The sequence below is a fragment of the Cladophialophora psammophila genome (assembly GCF_000585535.1).
Source record: "Cladophialophora psammophila CBS 110553 chromosome Unknown aczJe-supercont1.3, whole genome shotgun sequence".
In the NCBI taxonomy this organism is placed as follows: Eukaryota; Fungi; Ascomycota; class Eurotiomycetes; order Chaetothyriales; family Herpotrichiellaceae; genus Cladophialophora; species Cladophialophora psammophila.
The window spans coordinates 1,873,856-1,892,085 of record NW_006912924.1 but is presented as its reverse complement, the minus strand read 5'-3'; the positions used below and the strand labels follow the sequence as shown (position 1 = coordinate 1,892,085).

Below are 18,230 nucleotides of genomic sequence, written 5' to 3'. Positions count from 1 at the left end.
AACTATAAATGCCAAATCCCACGAGTATCACATGAGAAACATACGCTTTGCTACGAATTCCGTCCGCTTCGCCATCACTTCGCAAAGCTTCGCATGACACGCCACGCATCACGACGAACGCAGCCTTTCGATGCGGAAAATCACTGCGCAAGTGATAAACCGGGCTGAGAGGGGACTGGACGTGATGGATCTTTGAATTGCAAATATTCAGTACCTGGAGGATGACTATGTTTTTGCGGTTCCTGCACACCTTGGGATTTCGCCTCTGATTCGCATCGTTCTGGAGAAAGGAGGGTTGGGAGGAGAGCTTGCACCTTGCATTCTTTTCCCTTACTCGCACTGAATTAGCATAGCACCAGCATAGTGTTGCGTCGTCACCAGACGAGACCACACAGGACAGATCTAGAAAGGTAGAAAGACGCTAGACAAGATTCCACACCGAACTGCAGAGTGAATATATACATTCGTTTACACTCAGAAAGTGTAGCGGCATAGCATACAGACATACATGCTTCGATGAATGACATCCTACTTCATCATAGCCGCCAACTCGACCTAGGCTTGTACAGGCAGGCAACAGGTATGGAAGAATATACCCAGTAGCTACGATGAGAGTGAGATGAGACTATACGAGAACGCTCTCTGTAGGCACTCGGTACGGACTACATATGTACATAGGTAGATAGATACACGTGTTCGGTCGAGGACATGAATCTACAGTAGTGGGTCATAGAACATACTTTCTGAGGGTAAATGCGGTGATGAGTGCTCGGTAGATACGGGCACGTACATATATGTACCTTAGACGAGAAGAGGGGGCTGATGTGGACAGGGTGATGAGCCCTGCGAGTCCCTCCATCCATGTGTCTCATCGATTCAGAGGACGCCGGCTCTGCGAAAGAAGTCCATGACGATTGTGATCGCACGTCTTGGCCGTGGCTAGTTATTAAAAAGCATATATGATTGACAATTTCTCATACCTCAGGTTGAAAGGAAAAGACACTATCTCGAGCATCCAGCCCAGTCTGATCTGTACAGTCAATGCCATCAACATCACCTCTGCAACACAGCGTACCATTCTGCCCTCTCTCCTCCGTTCCATTTCATGAGGCTAGTCTCGTCTAGAGGTTTTCCTCATGGCGTGGAATACCAAGACAGGAGGCAGAATGATCCTGGTACCCAACAGCACGCCCTTCACTGCACCTGGCAGCCTTGCGCTACCTCAACCAAGCCCAGCCCAGTCTGTTCTCACACCTCGTAGCCCAGGTATCCCAGCCCTGTTGTAATGCTTCTCTTTCCGCCTTTCATTGTGCCCAAGTCCCATCCCTGTGATTCCACCAACCAAGCATGCAAAGGCAATCTGTTCAAAACACATCTCGAAAACACAAAAACATCAGATTTGCATAAGGAGATTCGTCAGGAGGTTTCGTTCAACGATCGTCAGTGATGATGTGAGAGGGAATAATAAAGGATTGTCGATGCTGAAAAGAATAAGGCGCGGCTCAGTCGATGAACCAGAACCTGTAGTCGAAGGAGAGAAAGAAAATGATGCCATCCATTGGTTGTGCGCGTGCACTTGGGTCGTTCTCGTTTGACCAATGTATCCCCCCATCCGGTTTTCGCAGTGCAAAAAGACTCAAATTCCCTCCTATTTCCCAAACTGTGGCGCTTGTCTGCCTTGTCCCTTTTCACGGTGAGGTGAGTCCTTGATTCTAGATTCCCTGGCTTTGAGTTCAGGTAGGTCTGTTCATCTCTTTCGCAGCCATGATCGATGCAAGCATTCGGATCATCTTACGAGGGACCAACAGACTGCTACCACCCCCTTTCGTCGTCAATCCAATTTCGAATTCCCGTGCACTATTTCCGGCGCCAGAATCTCTGGCCATGGACGTAGAGCAAAAAGAAAAGGCTCGGTCGGTGAACCAAAGTGGAAAGCAAATGTATTCGGAAGCGACAGGCGTTGAGTCGAAAATGAAAGCGGGTATCTTGACGTAGAGGCTGGTCGTCGCGGGGACCTGGTTGTGCTGTTGTTGTTGTTGTTGTCGCTGTTGTGGAACGAGAAGACGATAGAATGCCACCAACTCGATAGTGTCGGGAGAAGATTGGAAATTCAAGTTTGTCAGCTTGTGACGATGGTTTGGCGTGTCCTGGCGTGAGCCCGTACTCTCTGTAATGTTTGATAGTGGCGGACAAAGGAAAAGTAAGGGTGACCAACGGATTATCCCTGCGAGACCAGCAAGTCATCTCGAAATCCAAAAGACCTCCCACCGAGACTATGCTTCCCTCCCCATCCTCAGACAAAGACAACGCTTGCTAAAGTGGCAAACCCTCCTATGTGCAAGACAAATGAAAGAGTAGGAAAAGAATGTCCAATGTGGCTTTCGGAAGGCATCAGGCTCAGCCCGTATCCTCTTCACCATCATCGTCATCCTCTTCTTCAGCACTTTCACTGGCGACCTTGGATCTCTTGACAGGAGTCTCGTTGTCAGCCGGTCCAGCTTTTCTCTTGGTGCCAGAGGTTACGTTGTCGACTTTCTTGGTCGCGGGCGTACCGTTTTCGGTGCCCTCACTTTGATTCTTCTCCAAAGCCGCAACTTCATCGGCAGTCAAGAACCGACCTCCTGGACCACGAGGTCGTCGCATAGCGTGATTATGCCTCGACTCGTGAAGATACGGCTTTCGGCCCTTGGAGGTGAGCCTGAGTTGCTCTTCAAGCTTCTGTCTAGCAACACGGCGTTTCAGAATGCGATGAAATTGCTTCGCATTGACGTACAGCGGAGACTCCTCTGCACTTCCCGCTACAATTTCTTCCTGTGGTTGTTGTACAGGTTGCTGGGGAGGAGGCATTGTAGGAGGAACAGACTGTCGAGGCATGTTATGGTTCAGGACAGGCTGAGAGACTTGGCCGTGAGGACTCGTGATATGTTGGCTCATGCGTCTCTGTTGACTCATTTGTCCTGCTTGGGGCATGCTCACAGTCGACGGGAGGGGCGGCATTTGTCCTATCATGAAGTGTCAGCAGATGGATTGTCATCGTGAGGCTCAAAAGCAGGGCGTAAACTCACCTGATGCCGCCGCAGTAGCCATGGCCGCAGCCTGGGTAGGCGATATGCCATAGCCTTGTGTCATACCCGTACTCACACCATATTGCGGATAAGCAATGGACTGATGGACACCGCCTGCTGATTGAGGTTGATAGTGATTCTGGGTCTGAGAAGGTAGGATGGGAGAGGCTTGATTGGGGTTGTGTTGTTGCATATGCGACTGAGGGCCGGATGGCGACTGAAGGGAACCGGGACCGGCACTCTGAGGCGACGTTTGATACCCGCCCTGCATATGAGGGTGTTGGGTGTGTTGTTGATACTGAGGAGGATATTCCATCATGAGGACGCCTTCCACTACGAAGATCGACCGTCTCGCTCAGTACTGATAATGGATTCGGGGCTGCAGAGAAGGGAAGGTTCTCGGCCCGCAGGAAATGACTTGCTGGGTCGGCCTCAGCTGTCGCGCGTATGGAAAGATGCAGGTCTCCGGAGGCTAAGCTGGGCAGTTAAGAAGTCGAGCAAGGCCGCAAATGGTGATGGTCGAATAGGTGAGACGCGCTCTCGGGGGGCTGTTGTGCCTTGAAATGTTGCAACAAAGGCGCCTCGACTCTCTGATAGGAGGGTCTAGCAGCGGCAGGTTGGAGCCTGGTCCCCTTGCGTTAGTTGCTAGCGCAGCTCACGGCGGTCACTGGATCGCCGGCAAAGCACCAATACTGACCTTGGTCGGTGGCAGAACAGATGATGAGCAGACTTGTTCTGAAAGTGTCGAAGGAGTCGAACCCAGCGGTCCACTCACTATATTGACAAAGACAAGTCAACAAATGAGGCGAGATAGGGTCCGGGATGTTGCTGCAACCGTCGACACCCGGGCTGAGTTCGCCTCAGATTGGGCTTCTTTGCAGGAGAAGCTGGGGTCTAGCGCTTTGATGAGTTGTCACTTCTGCTCTCGAGGGCAGTAGAGTGTGGCGCGGGATGAGGATGCCTGACCTCGCAACGTCACGCAGGAGCCTCTGGTCCCAGCTCTTTTCCCCTGCTTTCTCCAGGCGACCGAGGGGTCGTGATGGTGGTGGTGGTGGTGTTGTTGTTGTTGTCGTCGTCGCTGCTTTCAGGCGCTGGTCCAGCGTTCCCGAAGCTCTGATGCGACGCGCCGCGAGATGGAATAGATTTGTTTGGATTGCGGGCGTGTGAGAGGAATGATTCGAGGGCGCGGGAGGAAGGTAAGCTGCGATTCGATTGCCCGACTACGTACTGAGGCCAGAGTGAATCAGTATTGGCTCTGGTAGAGCGCAGAGGCGATTATTGGAGGACGAGGTCGGGTGGGAATGGTTATGTAGCAATCGATTGGAGGCGCGCATGCAGTGATGTGTTGGCAACTCCATGCAACTCACCTTTTAGTTCCGTCCCACCGTCGAAAAGGCGAACCCGGAGACGGGCAGCCAGGGTCTATTCTTGTAGATGATGAAATTTCTGGTCTTTTTGGAGAGGGGAGAGGGATTGTGGGATTTGTTCTCTTCTCGGAACAACCACGGGTCGTGCCCAAGTGATGCGACAGCCCGGTCAATTGCTGCCCACACAATGAAGCTGGTCGTGTTTACAAATCTAGAGGGCGCTGGACCGCGAATGCACTTTTTTCTGCGACTGCAACAGTGATGAAGTTGGTCACCGACGCGTTTTCTGGATACAAGAGACGACAGCCAAAAAAAAAATAAGATCGAAGTCGATGCAGTCGCGATTTACTCGGTACAGGGCGACAGTGACGTGAAGTTTTGGCAAATAATGTGCGGTGGATGAGAAGCGCTGTCAATGGGCGGTAGCGGGAATGCGGCGGTGGAGGAAGCCGGGGACAGTAATGGGGGGAGAAGTTTTGGACACGAGACTGGCGGTCGGAGCGTCAATCGGTGATTGACACACAGTTGTGATGGATTGATTGCTTGCCAGCGGTGAGGGCTGGAGAGCGGGTGGTTTACCGCGGTGAGTAATGGCAGTAGTGGCTCGGTGGGTGGGCTTGCAGATTGCAGAGCTGGCTGGGTGACTGGGGGGAAGGGTGATGGCTTGTCGGGCTGAAGGATGGTTTGTTGCGCTTGTCCTCGAGGGGGCTGATGAGGACTGATGAGATCACCACCCGGCGTGCGCACACGAGGGCGACAATTTATCTTTTTTTCCCCCACGAGTTTAGATATTTTCCTTTTGATATGGACGATGGGCGCAAGGCTCTATAGGACCGAATTGAGGGTGAATGATGATAGGTGGTGATTGTTTACCAGTAACGTGGATCGTGGAGAGGGCAGTCGAATCAAATTGGGTGATGGCGGTCGACCAGGTCGACCAGGTCGAGGGTTGGGTGAGGGAGATGATTCGGCCACGGCTTTAGACAGAGAGGCTGGTAGAGGCTGGAGAGCCGCCTGGCCTCGGGTTGGTTCGGGACTTTTTCTTGCTGGTCACCTCCTCTTCGACTTGACTTGTGAGACTAGGCGGGATCCACGTGCTGAGCAAAGGGAACGGATGATGTCGTGCGTGCGTAGGTACCAAGGTAGGTACCGAGGACTGGTAGCGGTAGCGAGCAGAGGGACGCTGTGAGTGGTGACAGCCCGATACAGCTGGAGGGTGATTGGGCGCAGGAGGTGAAGTTGAAACTCGCAGGCGAGGGGCGATTGGGCGGTAGAAAAGGGAGGGAAGAAAAAGGACAGAGGATGAGTGGATGAGGGTGAGGGTGGTTCTTTTGGCTCAGTTGACTCGGTTCCAAGGTTTTTTTTTTGGGATTCTTGGAGGTGTTCGGCGACCAACTGCAGGGTGTGTACTTGTAGTGTAAAGTGGGTTCAGCGGCCAGGGCTTGAAAGTTACAGGCGAAAAGGGAAAAACAATGTGACGCCAGAGAGTCACTACTGAGAGTCACTACTGAGAGATTCCCTGCTCAAGGTTTTTCTTCTCGCTTGAATTTGCTTGGTGAGGCAAGAACCAACCACCATGTTGCCTCGTGACCTGGTGGGTTGACGGCGAGGCTATTCCCTTTTTGGGTGAGACCGGCGCACGCGCATTTTCGTCGACAGCTTCTCCCTGCGTGTCGTGTTTGGAGGGCCACCACCACACTGCCGTTGTATCAGCGACTCCGTACCTACCAAGGACTTGCCAGAACAGACCCTCGTCCTTAATATGTACCTGGACATGCCACCCCCTACTTGTACACAGCACGGACAATGCGGACACATAACTCTGCGAGAGAAGAAAACAAATGCACAGGCTGCAGGCCTGACGCAACACTAGCTACTGGGTACAAGTTAGTAAGTGTTGTGTGCACATCATGTGATCGGCCTGCCGCTCCCTCGGAAGCGTTGACCGCATCCTTCGCCCTTCTTGCCTGCGCTACCCTGCCACTCTCTTTTTCTTTTCTTCTTCCTCCTCTCCTCCCGACCCAGACCTGCCAGACCCAGCCAGCCAGGCCCCTCTCGTCTCGCCTCTACCGGATACGCCTCATCGCCTCCTCGCCCTCCTCCACTCTCACCCGTATTCATGTGTAAGCATCAACGTTGCATGCGTTTCGACCACCAGCCCTTCGCTTAAAAATTCCGTCAACATGATGGGTGCCCAATCAAGCTATTGTCTCCCGGATGCGTTGTTGCATGACGAGCAATGGACACCTGCCTGCCTGCCCCAGTCTTTCTCCTGCTCCTCCCACTTCCTTTCTCGCAAAGACCCAAACGATCGCCTCTGATGTTCGCAGACGCGAATCACACCACTGGTGCTGCTCTCTCGTTTGCCAGAATGCTGCAAAGTGTACCTCCTTTTGCCCCCAATCATCTCTCGGAAATTTCATGAAAATTGCACCGTATCGCCCAATGAGACGGCATATCACACACTGGTCCAGCTTGAGGCGCTGTCTATTTTCCTACTGTGGCCCAATCAAACTTGCTAACGGCCTCATTTTCGCGTTCGAATTTTTTGATTCGTCTATTCCAAGGAAAATCCACGAGATAATTCACACGTTTGTCGAGACTCGCCCGCCGTGTCTGCCTGGCTCAACTGGCTTCAGACTATCAACGATACTTCTGACGCCAGACCTGCTAAGTGTGGAGTTGGCCTAAAACTGTGGTAGTTGAACAAAGCGTGGAGAAGAAGCACATGCGAGAGCCTCGTCCTGAGGGGGTCGACATTCCGCGCAGTGCCGTCGAGGAGAAGACGTTGGAGCATGGTCTTGCCACTTTCAATGCATCCATCCTAGCAACCTCGTTTCCTGTCACCCCATCTGCTGGGAAGTCGAAAAGGAGTCACACCTTGTGCAAATCCAGGCGTGAAATTGATCCCGTGGCTCGATGGTTCGTATCCCCGGAATCATCTTCCAACAACAGATCGAAATAACCACCGAATTCGGGTTGCACGCGCAGGACACAAGCTGACAGATGATGCATCGGTCTTCCGTCGGAGTGACCACGTCCGCGTCTTTGGGTCTTGTTTGGCTTGCCCTATTCATTCGAGCTGAAACTCATCTTGCGTTTTGAATCGGTGGCAGCTTCTTCCAAGCGTTGGCTAAATCGGGTCCTGCGCCGATTTGCTGGTGCAGAAGCATTGATTCCCTGTGAATGCTTGATATTTGCTTCTTGCTAGATCAACTCGAAGGCTAACCTGAGGACAACACGCGGGGCTACCTTGGTAAATAGCGTCTCTAGAGCGTTTCTTTTACTCCTCGTTGCTACAGCGTACCTTGACACAATTCTTTCCTCATGTACCTCCCTTGGTGTCTAGGGCCGTCCTGGACTTGAATATAAGGTTCTCGCGAGAACATCCCGTGCTTCCGCTTCTGCTGAAGACCCATCCGTGGTGTCTGGAATGCTAGCCTACTGTATTCCAGAGATGTCATTCATCGCCGTACTCTGAGGCATGTGTGAATATCTGGGAGGTCTTTACGTGGGTGGAAAGACCTCCAACACAACAGGTGATATCCGCGCTAATAAATCAGTAAGCCCTGCTCAGCCTACTACATGAGAGTATACGCCTCGAACGGCACAAAGGTGAGCTTGAGAAGAGGGCGATCGCTGTCCACACCAAAAGGCTGGGCACATTCTAAATCAGAACGTGGAACCAACTCACAGTATCAGATATTCCACAGGCTTCGGTCTGCTCCATGTACCTCGTATGGATGTATCTTGCAACTTTGGGGGAACAAGAGCACCCTTCTCATGGCATAGCCACGGGAAAAGAGGCGAAAGGGGATCTAGATCACTATATAAGCTCAAATTCCTCTCCTCTCCTCTCCCATCATGGCCTGCCCTATCTATATGTTTGATTATTCTCTTCCATCCTCCACCCTTCCCCTCCCCTTTTTCCCCCCACCGTTAAACAAATGCAAAATGCTGTGCTGCATCAATCCCACTCGACGGGTTTTAAGCGCGATCCGAAGAAGGGGAAAGAGGGATTCATCACCTGAAGCATAAGAACGAGGGGCATTATACATGGCGTCTTGGGGGGGAGAGGGGATGGAGGTGTCTATTGGCTTCGAGGCTTGGGTACACATATTAGATATGTCACATATATACTCAGTATGTATGTTTAAATCGGCGTGGTCCTATATAGAAAAAATCCCTTTACATCCGCTCCCGATATGACATGAATTAGATCTGGTGAAGAGCTCACTCCAGTCCAAATCCAATTGAGGGACTAGCCACTAATAGCAGAGAATCCCTTAGCACGCAGAAGCTCCAGACGACAAACCTTCCCTGAGAAGACCTCATGACCTACGCACAGCTCACTTGTAGAATTATTCATTCAGGCAACGGTATCACAAAGACAGACTGCAGATATTTGCAATGGTCGCTAGAGTCCGCTATGCATACAATCATTGCTTCCAAGTGCCCGACGTTGTAGGTCTCCAGGGATATTCTATGCTTGCCGGTTAGACCTATACATTCCTCAATGCAGCCAATGTCCTTCCCTACAAGTCATCTGCGACTCTGCTTTAATAGTCCCTTGATCGCTGGTTTAATCACTCAAGACAGCCCTCAACATCGACACGAACGTGTCCCGCAACTTCAAAACCTCGCTGACCTCGGGCTTTACAGGCTCGCCGGCGCTTCTTCTCAGCCTATCTTGTGCCTTTCTACGGCGACGTCGTTCAGCCGAGAGAGGGTCGAGATCGTCTTCTGCATCTTCTTCTTCCGAATCAAGACCATCTTCTTCGTCGGAAATGCGGAGGTCCATCAGATCGCCCTGTAACGCCACCAAAATGTAAGCATACATACACTCAATGTCAAAGGCAACCCTCTCTGCAGAGATCGCGAAGAGAATCAAGGGAAAGCAACTCACCTCATGCAATCCGAAATCACTGCTCCGGAAATTCGCCCCTGGCATCCCCGTTGCAGCTTCTGAAGAATTGCCAGACCCCGTTCCCTCAGCCGCCATTTTCTGCCTCGTCTTATCACTATGCCATTTCTTCCTTGCCTCCTGCCACCTAATCAGCGCATCAACTTCCGTAATTATGATCTCTCTGTCCACCGCCCTCATATCTAGTGCCCCTTGAAAGATCGCATTCATATCCAATCTTCCACCGCTCCTGGGACCTTTCCGCAGGAACTCGAGGATGCCCTCGATCCAACCCATCAGGGCGGTAAAGAGCCCGTTATCGTGAGTATGGACTTCATGGATGAATTTATACAGGTTGTGTTCGTGTTTAGCACAAAGGTCGATGAATGACTGGACAGTCTGATTGGGATCCGCCGACACATCTTGCCTCTGTGCGATTTCGACCGTTTTGATGGCGTCGTCGGCGAAGCGGGCAAAGTCCGTGATGGAGCTGTAGACATTTGCAGATTTGTATACCCGAATTAGCGGCTCGTAGAATATGGTGAATAGATCGCGGAATAATTGTAAAGTATTAGGCTCCTCGATCATGGCTGCCATCATGGCCTTGTCACGTTGCCGTGTCATTAATTTGAGAAGTTGCTTGAGGTGCGAGAACATTTCGGCCCCTTGTTTGAGTTCTTCATCCTCGTTTTCGACGGCGCTGTTCCACGCTACCCATGCGTTGAAGACCCGTTCCACCTGAGGCGGCGTAAGTTCAGGTTCGAATTGTTCTGATCTGAGAATCGCGACGACAAGGTCAATTTCTTCCATCTTTGCCTCGGTTCGGATAACGTCCTTGATTTCTTCAGGACTGTCGACAAAAGCTTTGATTTTGTTGATCAAGACCGGGTCTGCTACTTTTCCCGCAACGGCGTCGATTGATTTCTGGAACTGTCGGATTCCGTCTGCCAGAGTTTGAGCGAATATCCGTTGCAATAGCGATCTTGTGCCAAATGGTTGTGCCAGAAAGAGATCCAACACGCCAGACATAACTGCTGCCGGGTTCGCTATTCGAATCACGTTCTTCAACACTGTGTATGGCACGAGAGAATGTATTCGTTTCGCCTGCGCAAACAGCTCGGGGGAGTTGTCTTCCGCCAGGAACAGGTGGTAGATGGTGGCTGCCACTTCTATCCTAAGCCATTCTGCAAATTTCTGGTACTCTGGACTCAGGTCTTCGAGCTTCTCTTTGCTTCGAATCTCAGCAAATAGCTTGGTCAAGCCATTTGCCTCGACAATATTTCTTCGGAATTTCTCCATATAGGTGTCTAGCTCTGCCGCTCGTTTTCTGGCGATGTCGTAGAACTTCCTCTGCTCTTCCAGCCGCCTTGCGTCCATCTCTTTACGTCGTTCAATGTCTTCCAATTCTTCCTCGTTCAAGTCGACAGGTTGAAGGGTCAGGAAATCAACCATTGATCTTGACTGCGCGATATTCGGGTTTTGCAAGACAGTTCGTAAGAAAGCTCTTAACGACACTCTTTGGTCTTCTCGATGTAGCCGAATGGTTTGTGGACTAGGACTGGGACTTCTTTCTCTCGATAGATCCCGTTTTGGTGACGCTGATGATTTAGGCGAACCGGACCCGGTATTGGGACTGAGGGAATTAGACGACTTCAGACGTCGATGCACGGGCAGAAAATTCCTCCCAGATTCCTCCACACTGATCCCAGTGGACACCGAAGAGAGAGACGAGGTGTCATCTTCCCCTGACGCCAGAGCAGACGTGAATGTGGAGGATTTATTCTTCCTTGGGAGAGGCGGAAGAATTTTACCCGGCATCTCAGTCCGCAGTCTCTTGTGCAGCCTTACAAACTCACCATACCGTCTTCCGATGTATACTTCTGGCTGATCGGGCCTTTTGACTCGTATTAGGAATTCGGCGTGCTGATGATAGCGGACTGTTCGCTTGACCGCGGTGATTCTCACACCGGCCACATTGATATCCCAGTCGTTGATGTAGTTGCCCTCAGGGATATTCACGACCAGACCTTGCTCATTCGCGCCCCGTTCCACAACTTCCATTTCGGCGAAACGTATTCTCTCTTCATACCCAGAAGCCGTGGGCACGCCAGACACCATCATCAGCTCCACTAACTTTTCGGATTTCCTTGCTAGCTTTTTCCTTTTCGTCTCTTCTAACCTGTCTTCTGACGAGGAGATGTATTTGCTAGCGAAGGACTCGAGGAATGTCTGTAATTTCTCTTGCCAGAACTCCTTCTCTTTCGCCTGGTCGAGAAAAGGAAAATTGCGGACGTGGTTGACGAAGATGTACCGCAGGATGGGCAACTCAGAGTCCATAGGCGAAACCTCGCCATATTGTGAACGGAAAGGAGCGCCAAAACGTTGGAGGGCCGTTGGACTGGCCAGTTCTGCAATCTCGTCCGAGACCTGACGGGAGATGAGCTCTCGCTTGAGATAATGTTCTTGTTTCCCCGTCAAGAGTTGCCCCTCTGGCGGTATCGAGCCGCTTGGCGAGGTCGGAGCATCAACACTGATCTTGAGGACTTTGATATCTCCATTAGCCTCGGGGGCGTTCGCGGGTTTCTCTTGGGGGGTCGTGGCAGCGTCTTGAGCAGACATTGTGGACTGACGGGGACGAAGGGCAGGAGGGGACAGAGGCAAGGAAATCAAGTATTCATCTCCGAGGGATGGTATGTGCAACTTTTGAGCACGAAAGTTTTGGAAAATTCCAAGAGCGAACTCTTACGTGGTCCTGGAATAAAGTGACTGGTGCGCAGCCATGTGATGGGTTACGACTAGCTCGCCGTCAAACGATGATCCCCTCGTGCCCTAACGGTAATGGCTTAGATTGAAGGAAGAATACAAGAAGGATGGGATCACTGGATTGCGAATCCCGTGTCACAGCCACTGCTGCTGTCATGGCTGCGCAGCAAGCTTCAAACATGGTCGCGGGGCGGCGGGCGTCATGGGCATGGACGGAGTAGTAGGTGCATGATGACTGCGTCATGGGCCGGAAGGAAGATGCCCGCAGCCCAAACTTGGCAGGGCGAGACCAGAGTGCCCAATAACTAGCCACCTGTGTAGTCAGTAGGCGCTGGTGGCACCGAGTAGGGGGGCTCCGGGGGTGTCTCGAGGGGTACGCCAGGTGTCAAAGTTTTAGGGACCCTAGGAGGGTGTGACAGTTCAAATGACATTCGCCCGCCTGCTACTGGAGCGGCAGCTCCGTTAAAATGACTGCCATGTGACAGTGGCGAAGTTTCAACTGTTCGTCGCAGGCATCACCTGGAGGGACGAGTACAATCATCTCCGCGCCTCTAGCTGCGAGGCGGAGCAGGATTGCGAATCATCGATGATCACCAACTCAGTTTAGCAGAGAAGAAGAAAGGGATTCGCCCTTTGGTTGGCTCCCAGATTTTATGTATGTGCCCAATACTTGATATTAATAGACTGACTTCACACTCTGTGCTCCGTACAACTGCCAGAAGTCTACTTTGTAGAACCGGACTCCCTTTGTCGCACAAGGCTGTCCATGACGGTTGGTGACGGCGACTCGGAACATCAGTCAGCCCTAGCTCAAGAAGCTCAATGGTCTCCCTCCCTGACCTCACAAAACATACACCAACTTTTGACCGCTTACTTTGTCCTTCCTCAACAAATCACATCCCTCTAGGACGTTCTCCAGCCCCTTGCCCACCTTGGGAGGATGAACCTTCAAGCGTCCCTGCTCCAGAATATACTCTACTACGTCAATCCACGTCTTCATGAACTCAAAGTCTTTGGTATTGTCTCGACTCTCGAAAGCCTTCTTCTTCACGGGATCTCCAGTCGCCGTGTATCCCAGACTGTACGTAGTCTTGACGTCCTCCCGAGGGAACTTGACGTTTAAAATCGCACCATAAGTCCCGCCAGGCGATATCACTTCTGCACAAAGTTCGGCTGTTTTCTCCAGAGAGATCGTATCCCAGACGGACTTGAGATGGTTCTTGGTGTAATCCTTGATCTTGGCTGCACACTCCGGATCATTGTAGTCGAATGCGGCTACTGCTCCCAAAGATTTGACGAGATCAAAGTTACGGGGAGAGCATGTGGTGATGGGTGTATACCCAGCGCTTTGGAAGTCAGCATCCAATCCCCTTTAACGGCATGTCTCACTCACAGTTTCGCAAATTGAATCCCCATTGTGCCGGTAGCTGAGCTTCCGCCGTAGATCAGAATGAATTCGCCTTTCGTAGAAGGTTGTGTGGGAAGATCCAGGCCCATCTTCTGGAATAGTCCTTGCCCACAGGTAACAACACCAACGCCTATTGTCGCTGCATCTTCAAACGACATGTGGCTGGGAATCCGCATCTGGACATCAGCCTTGACCGTGATCCGCTCAGCGAACGCCCCATCCTCGGGCTGCAACTCATTGCTGCCATGGGCGAAGCCGCAGATTCGATCACCCACTTTCCATGGTTTCGAATAACTAGTTCCTGTCTCTGCAACCACGCCGGCATAATCGCAACCGACCAGGAGGCCTTTGTGGTTCATCCAATCGATATGTTTCCAGTCAGTCGGGTTCAATGCAACAGCCTTGACGTCAACGAGGAGGTATCCGGGCCTTTGCTGCGGGTAAGGACGGTCGGTAACGAGAGATGCCTTTCCAGGCTCACCATCCATCACAATGGCCTTCATCGTGGCGGTCTTGAGTATATTTCGCAATGAGAGATGGGGGATGCGAAAAGGCGATGGGCTTCGATTCAAGTCTAAGGGTAAATGTGCAGGATGCTCTGTCCTCTTAAGCAGGAACGAGAAGCTCTGAGAGACCTGCCTTTAGGGAATTAATTGGTCGAGTATCATTCCATCATATCCGTTAAATCCATCAACACCCTGGACGAATTTCGGACGGAGACTCCGTCCTCCGCGACCCCTCAATGTTGGTTCAACGCGAAAGCTGGGCACCAGTCATCGGACCCTATACTTGTCGCCTAAGCCGCTTGACTAGGGAGTATTTGGAATTGGAACAATATACCTGTGGTATCTGGCTCGCCTTCAAGGCGAGAAACGGCAACATCGTCGTCTATGATGTTTGGCACTTCTCCAGGTCAGGGCGTATTTTCGGTTGTGAGCGGGGTTATAGATAGTATGCTGGAGATTAGCACGATATTGACTAGGGAATTTTTGATTTCAATTTGTCCGATCTGGCATTTGTTGTGACTAGAGAAGCAGTTGTCTGCATCTGTTACTTGGCTTGCCTTAGCCGAGTGTTTAGTTAGCACAGACGGTAAGTTGTTGCGCCGGTCACTAGGAGTCCCTAAATGGGCCATATCGCCACTCTGTATATTAATCCGTGTCGGGTACGAGGAATAACAATGTCGGAGTGTAAGAGATCCACTAGCGTGCCCTGAATGCCATGATGGCGTCCATTTCCCCCCAAATGTGCTCGTACATAGAAGACATGCTGATGGTACTGGGTAGATGAGTAAACCATTAAAGGACTTGGGCCGTGAGGGAAGACAACCAAGGACAAGTAGATCTAGGTCGGATCCGAAATGGCAGAAGTCCTCATACAAAGTAATACGAGGTTCATGGCAAGTGGGCCGCAAGGGGGGCAGAACGCAGAGACATTTTTTTTTGTCAACAAGCTATTCCGCGTGGAACACAGCCTCGTCGAATGCCACGAGGCTGGCTAGGGTTTCTTCAAGCAGCCGGCCGTCCCCGCAACATTCTCCAAAACAAAATATTTTTCAACAACTTAAGTGTACTTGTAAATGCTTTCTGCGACTTCAGACACCCGCCACCACTTATCGCTCTACCTTCGCCTACTTCGAAACCATGGTCCGTAAACTCAAGCACCACGAGCAGCGACTCCTCCGCAAAGTCGATCTCCTCACCTACAAATCCGATGGTCCTTCCCACCGTGAAGCTGCCGTGCGACGTCGCTACCATCTAAACCACCCGCTCGATTATTCCAAATATAATGCTCTTTGCGGTCGGCTGAGACAACTTGCGCATCTACTATCAAATCTTGACCCTACCGATCCGTACCGTGTGGAAATGGAGACCGTCGTGTTGGAAAAACTCCACCAAATTGGGATCCTGAAGCAAAATCGCAGCCAAGGAGCCGGATTGTCTTCGGTGGAAAAGGATGTTACAGTCAGTGCATTCTGTCGTCGCCGCTTGGGCATAGTGATGGTCCGCATTGGCATGGTAGAACATGTGGCCACGGCGCACAAATTCGTTGAGCAGGGTCATGTAAGAGTGGGGACCGAAGTGGTTACTGACCCGGCCTTCCTTGTATCGAGGGGCATGGAGGATTTTGTGACCTGGGTGGACAGCAGTAAAGTGAAGAGGCAGGTTTTGGAGTACAGGGAGAAGTTGGACGACTTTGATTTGCTGTGAGCTGATGAAGAACTGAAATCCGAGGCATGTTTGCGGAATGCGGACAACACGCGATCTCATCAAAAATGAGAATGGCGGTCTTGAGAGCTCTTTCCCATGCTGAGATACGAGGAAAGGGTCGATCAGACGAGACCATGCAAAGAGGCATGACACACAGCTCTTGGGCGCCGTAAACAACGACTCGTCGCCTTCTGTCTTCGAGGCGGCAACGTTGTCCCTACACCAAGGTCAACTTTCAACCCTGTGCTATTGAATAGCAGACAGCCGAATCGGTCGCAAACACCAACTATGATAGCAAAGTGCAGGTTCCCTGGCCACGCAGACACCAACCAGATGCGCAATTCAGTCAAACTTGCGTTGTCGGCGAAGGCGGGCTGTCCTGCGACTCTCTCGAAGATTTCCCTCATCAACGAGGACTGACGAGCCGATTCTTCGAATTGTGCATGGAAATGGAACTGGGGCCAACAATGGACCGAATCGAGCTTCATACAGAAGGGATTGGAACAAGAAACCATGGGGGCTGCGAGTGCCCTGAGTGAGAACCTGCATCTGCTTGGCTCAACTGGCTCTCTATGAACAATTATGTACATCAGCTGGATCGCAGAAACTCTCTCGCTCTTGTCATATCATTAGGGTATCTTCAAGCCTTCCTAGGCAGATTTTGTGCACAGCACCTGTTGTCGAATCGTGAAAGATATTGACTATGCCGGTTCAAGAAGAACAGGGGAAAAAATGGAAAGAAAATGGATGCGAGCGCAGCCACCGTTCTCATCAGCAATGCAATATGACGCTGCTGCTCGATAGACCTGTGATGGAGCTAGATTCGATCGACACCTTCCGCGACATCTGGCTTCGCGTGGGAGCCTAAGGCGCATGCCAATACTGTTATAAGTCGAAACACGACCACCTTCGAGTTTTCGCCTTGTCCTCTTCCCCGTCCTTGGTGGCTTTGGTTCTGCTTTTGCGACGATGGACGTCTCCCTCTTCCACTGCCACCTCCACTTTCACCCTTGATCCACCCTTCTCATCTTCATACTCGACACCTTCAGATACCTTGCGCGTGGCATCCTCCTCTTCCTGATGCCCCGCGACACTATCGTCATCGCTAACGTCCAACCGAAACCTCCTCACGCTGTCTCCGTCACACTCACCCGTGAAGAAGCCCCGCCGTCCATCCTTGCTTCGAAGACGCCGGGGCAGGATTCGCCGCAGGAAACCCCGGACGCCGCTGTGGGCACGGTCGATTTTCTCGTACTCGACGCGCCGCGTTGCATTGGAAGTCCAGGATATGACGGTGTTGAGAGTTGGTCTTTCCGGGATCGTCGCGGGAGGAACAGAAGCCGCTCGGGAGCGACGAGTGTCGACTTTGGACATCGACGGCATGGATTCCGAGCGCAGTGTTGGGGAGCGATCGTTTCGGCTGGTTGGAAGAGCGTGCGAGTATTCATCAGTGTAAGGATATGGCGCAGACGGGTCGTGGTGCCCGGATTTAACCGCGATCAGTTTTGCGTCGATCTTTTTACAGATGCGCTGGATGCTGTCCTGGTCCAGAGCATCTTCGGGGATCATGGATGCATGCCGAGTCGTTGTCCGCGAAGTCGAAACGCTCGGTAGAGGTGTGATTTCACGACTCAATGCCAAAACCCCGTCTAGTGAGGAGAAGAGCTGGCAGCTCTGGCGATGCAGTGTCATTGAATCCTTACGTGATCGAACATGTTTCCTCGCAAGACTGCTTTGTCGCGAGGGGATTGAAATGGAGTTATGCCGCGAGTGTCTGGGGCTGGGACGAGGATGGGATGCTTTGGATGAGGTGGAAGATTGGGAGCAGACGGTCCTCGACCGGGGTCTCTTACGCACGGGTTGACGATGTATCAAACACTCTGCTGTCATGGTGGTGTCCTGGGAAGGAGAGGTCCAGCATTTGGAGCTTCGTTTCGTGACATTCGAAATGGCCGAGTGGAATGACTCGGTGTCTGATGCCTCGACAGGATCGTCACAAGGGGTTGTCATATCGTAATGCAAGCTCATAATTCGTATCGTCGTCATGTCATTCAAAAAGTCGGGGGGCAAAGAATGCAGCGTGGTGTAGCTGGAGTAGAGATCTCTAGGAGGGTCTGGCGTCCCCGAGACGTGGTGTACGTGAGCAGTGAGGCCCTCTGGATTGTATGAGCCTTTTTCGACAAAGGGAAGAAAAAAAACAGCGGATGTAACTGCTCCGTCACCACAGCGAGGGGGATTGGAACAGGTTGAACGGGCATGGATATTAATAAGGACAAGCTCGGCGTCCTCGAGAAGAATGCTTTATATCATCTCTCCTGCCAAATGAACCCCCGATGTCACTCTGTGGGAATCATCAAAAACATTCTTGAAACACCAGAGTATCGCAGAGCAAAGGCAGAGGAGGAGGTACTGGAAACAAGCACAAAGCAAATAAAAGCACAAAAAATAACTAGTGACATCCCAGATTTTTGAGGAAAGGTTAGATCGACCAGAGGTCATCTGTCCGTCTACGCA

General features: G+C 51.6%; 5 protein-coding genes across 5 annotated transcripts; 1 reads left to right on the top strand and 4 right to left on the bottom strand.

The window, feature by feature from the left end:
• Positions 1-2,397: 2,397 nt before the first annotated feature.
• On the bottom strand, positions 2,398-3,381 carry A1O5_02864 (nuclear transcription factor Y, alpha; the record flags this gene model as incomplete). Its single annotated transcript, XM_007743478.1, has 2 exons — positions 2,398-3,002; positions 3,066-3,381. 2 exons carry the CDS (start codon positions 3,379-3,381, stop codon positions 2,398-2,400), a joined length of 921 nt encoding a protein of 306 aa, XP_007741668.1.
• Positions 3,382-9,014: 5,633 nt separating this feature from the next.
• Positions 9,015-11,954, bottom strand: A1O5_02863 (succinate dehydrogenase (ubiquinone) flavoprotein subunit; the record flags this gene model as incomplete). The annotated part of the gene is made up of 2 exons (XM_007743477.1): positions 9,015-9,242; positions 9,339-11,954. The coding sequence occupies 2 exons, from the start codon at positions 11,952-11,954 to the stop codon at positions 9,015-9,017; spliced, it is 2,844 nt and encodes a 947-aa protein (XP_007741667.1).
• A 985-nt stretch (positions 11,955-12,939) lies between these two features.
• On the bottom strand, positions 12,940-14,009 carry A1O5_02862 (uncharacterized protein; the record flags this gene model as incomplete). Its single annotated transcript, XM_007743476.1, has 2 exons — positions 12,940-13,444; positions 13,492-14,009. 2 exons carry the CDS (start codon positions 14,007-14,009, stop codon positions 12,940-12,942), a joined length of 1,023 nt encoding a protein of 340 aa, XP_007741666.1.
• Positions 14,010-15,149: 1,140 nt separating this feature from the next.
• A1O5_02861 (uncharacterized protein) lies at positions 15,150-15,716 on the top strand (the record flags this gene model as incomplete). Its single annotated transcript, XM_007743475.1, has 1 exon — positions 15,150-15,716. One exon carries the CDS (start codon positions 15,150-15,152, stop codon positions 15,714-15,716), a length of 567 nt encoding a protein of 188 aa, XP_007741665.1.
• Positions 15,717-16,601: 885 nt separating this feature from the next.
• Positions 16,602-17,285, bottom strand: A1O5_02860 (uncharacterized protein; the record flags this gene model as incomplete). The annotated part of the gene is made up of 1 exon (XM_007743474.1): positions 16,602-17,285. One exon carries the CDS (start codon positions 17,283-17,285, stop codon positions 16,602-16,604), a length of 684 nt encoding a protein of 227 aa, XP_007741664.1.
• Between the last annotated feature and the right edge of the window lie 945 nt (positions 17,286-18,230).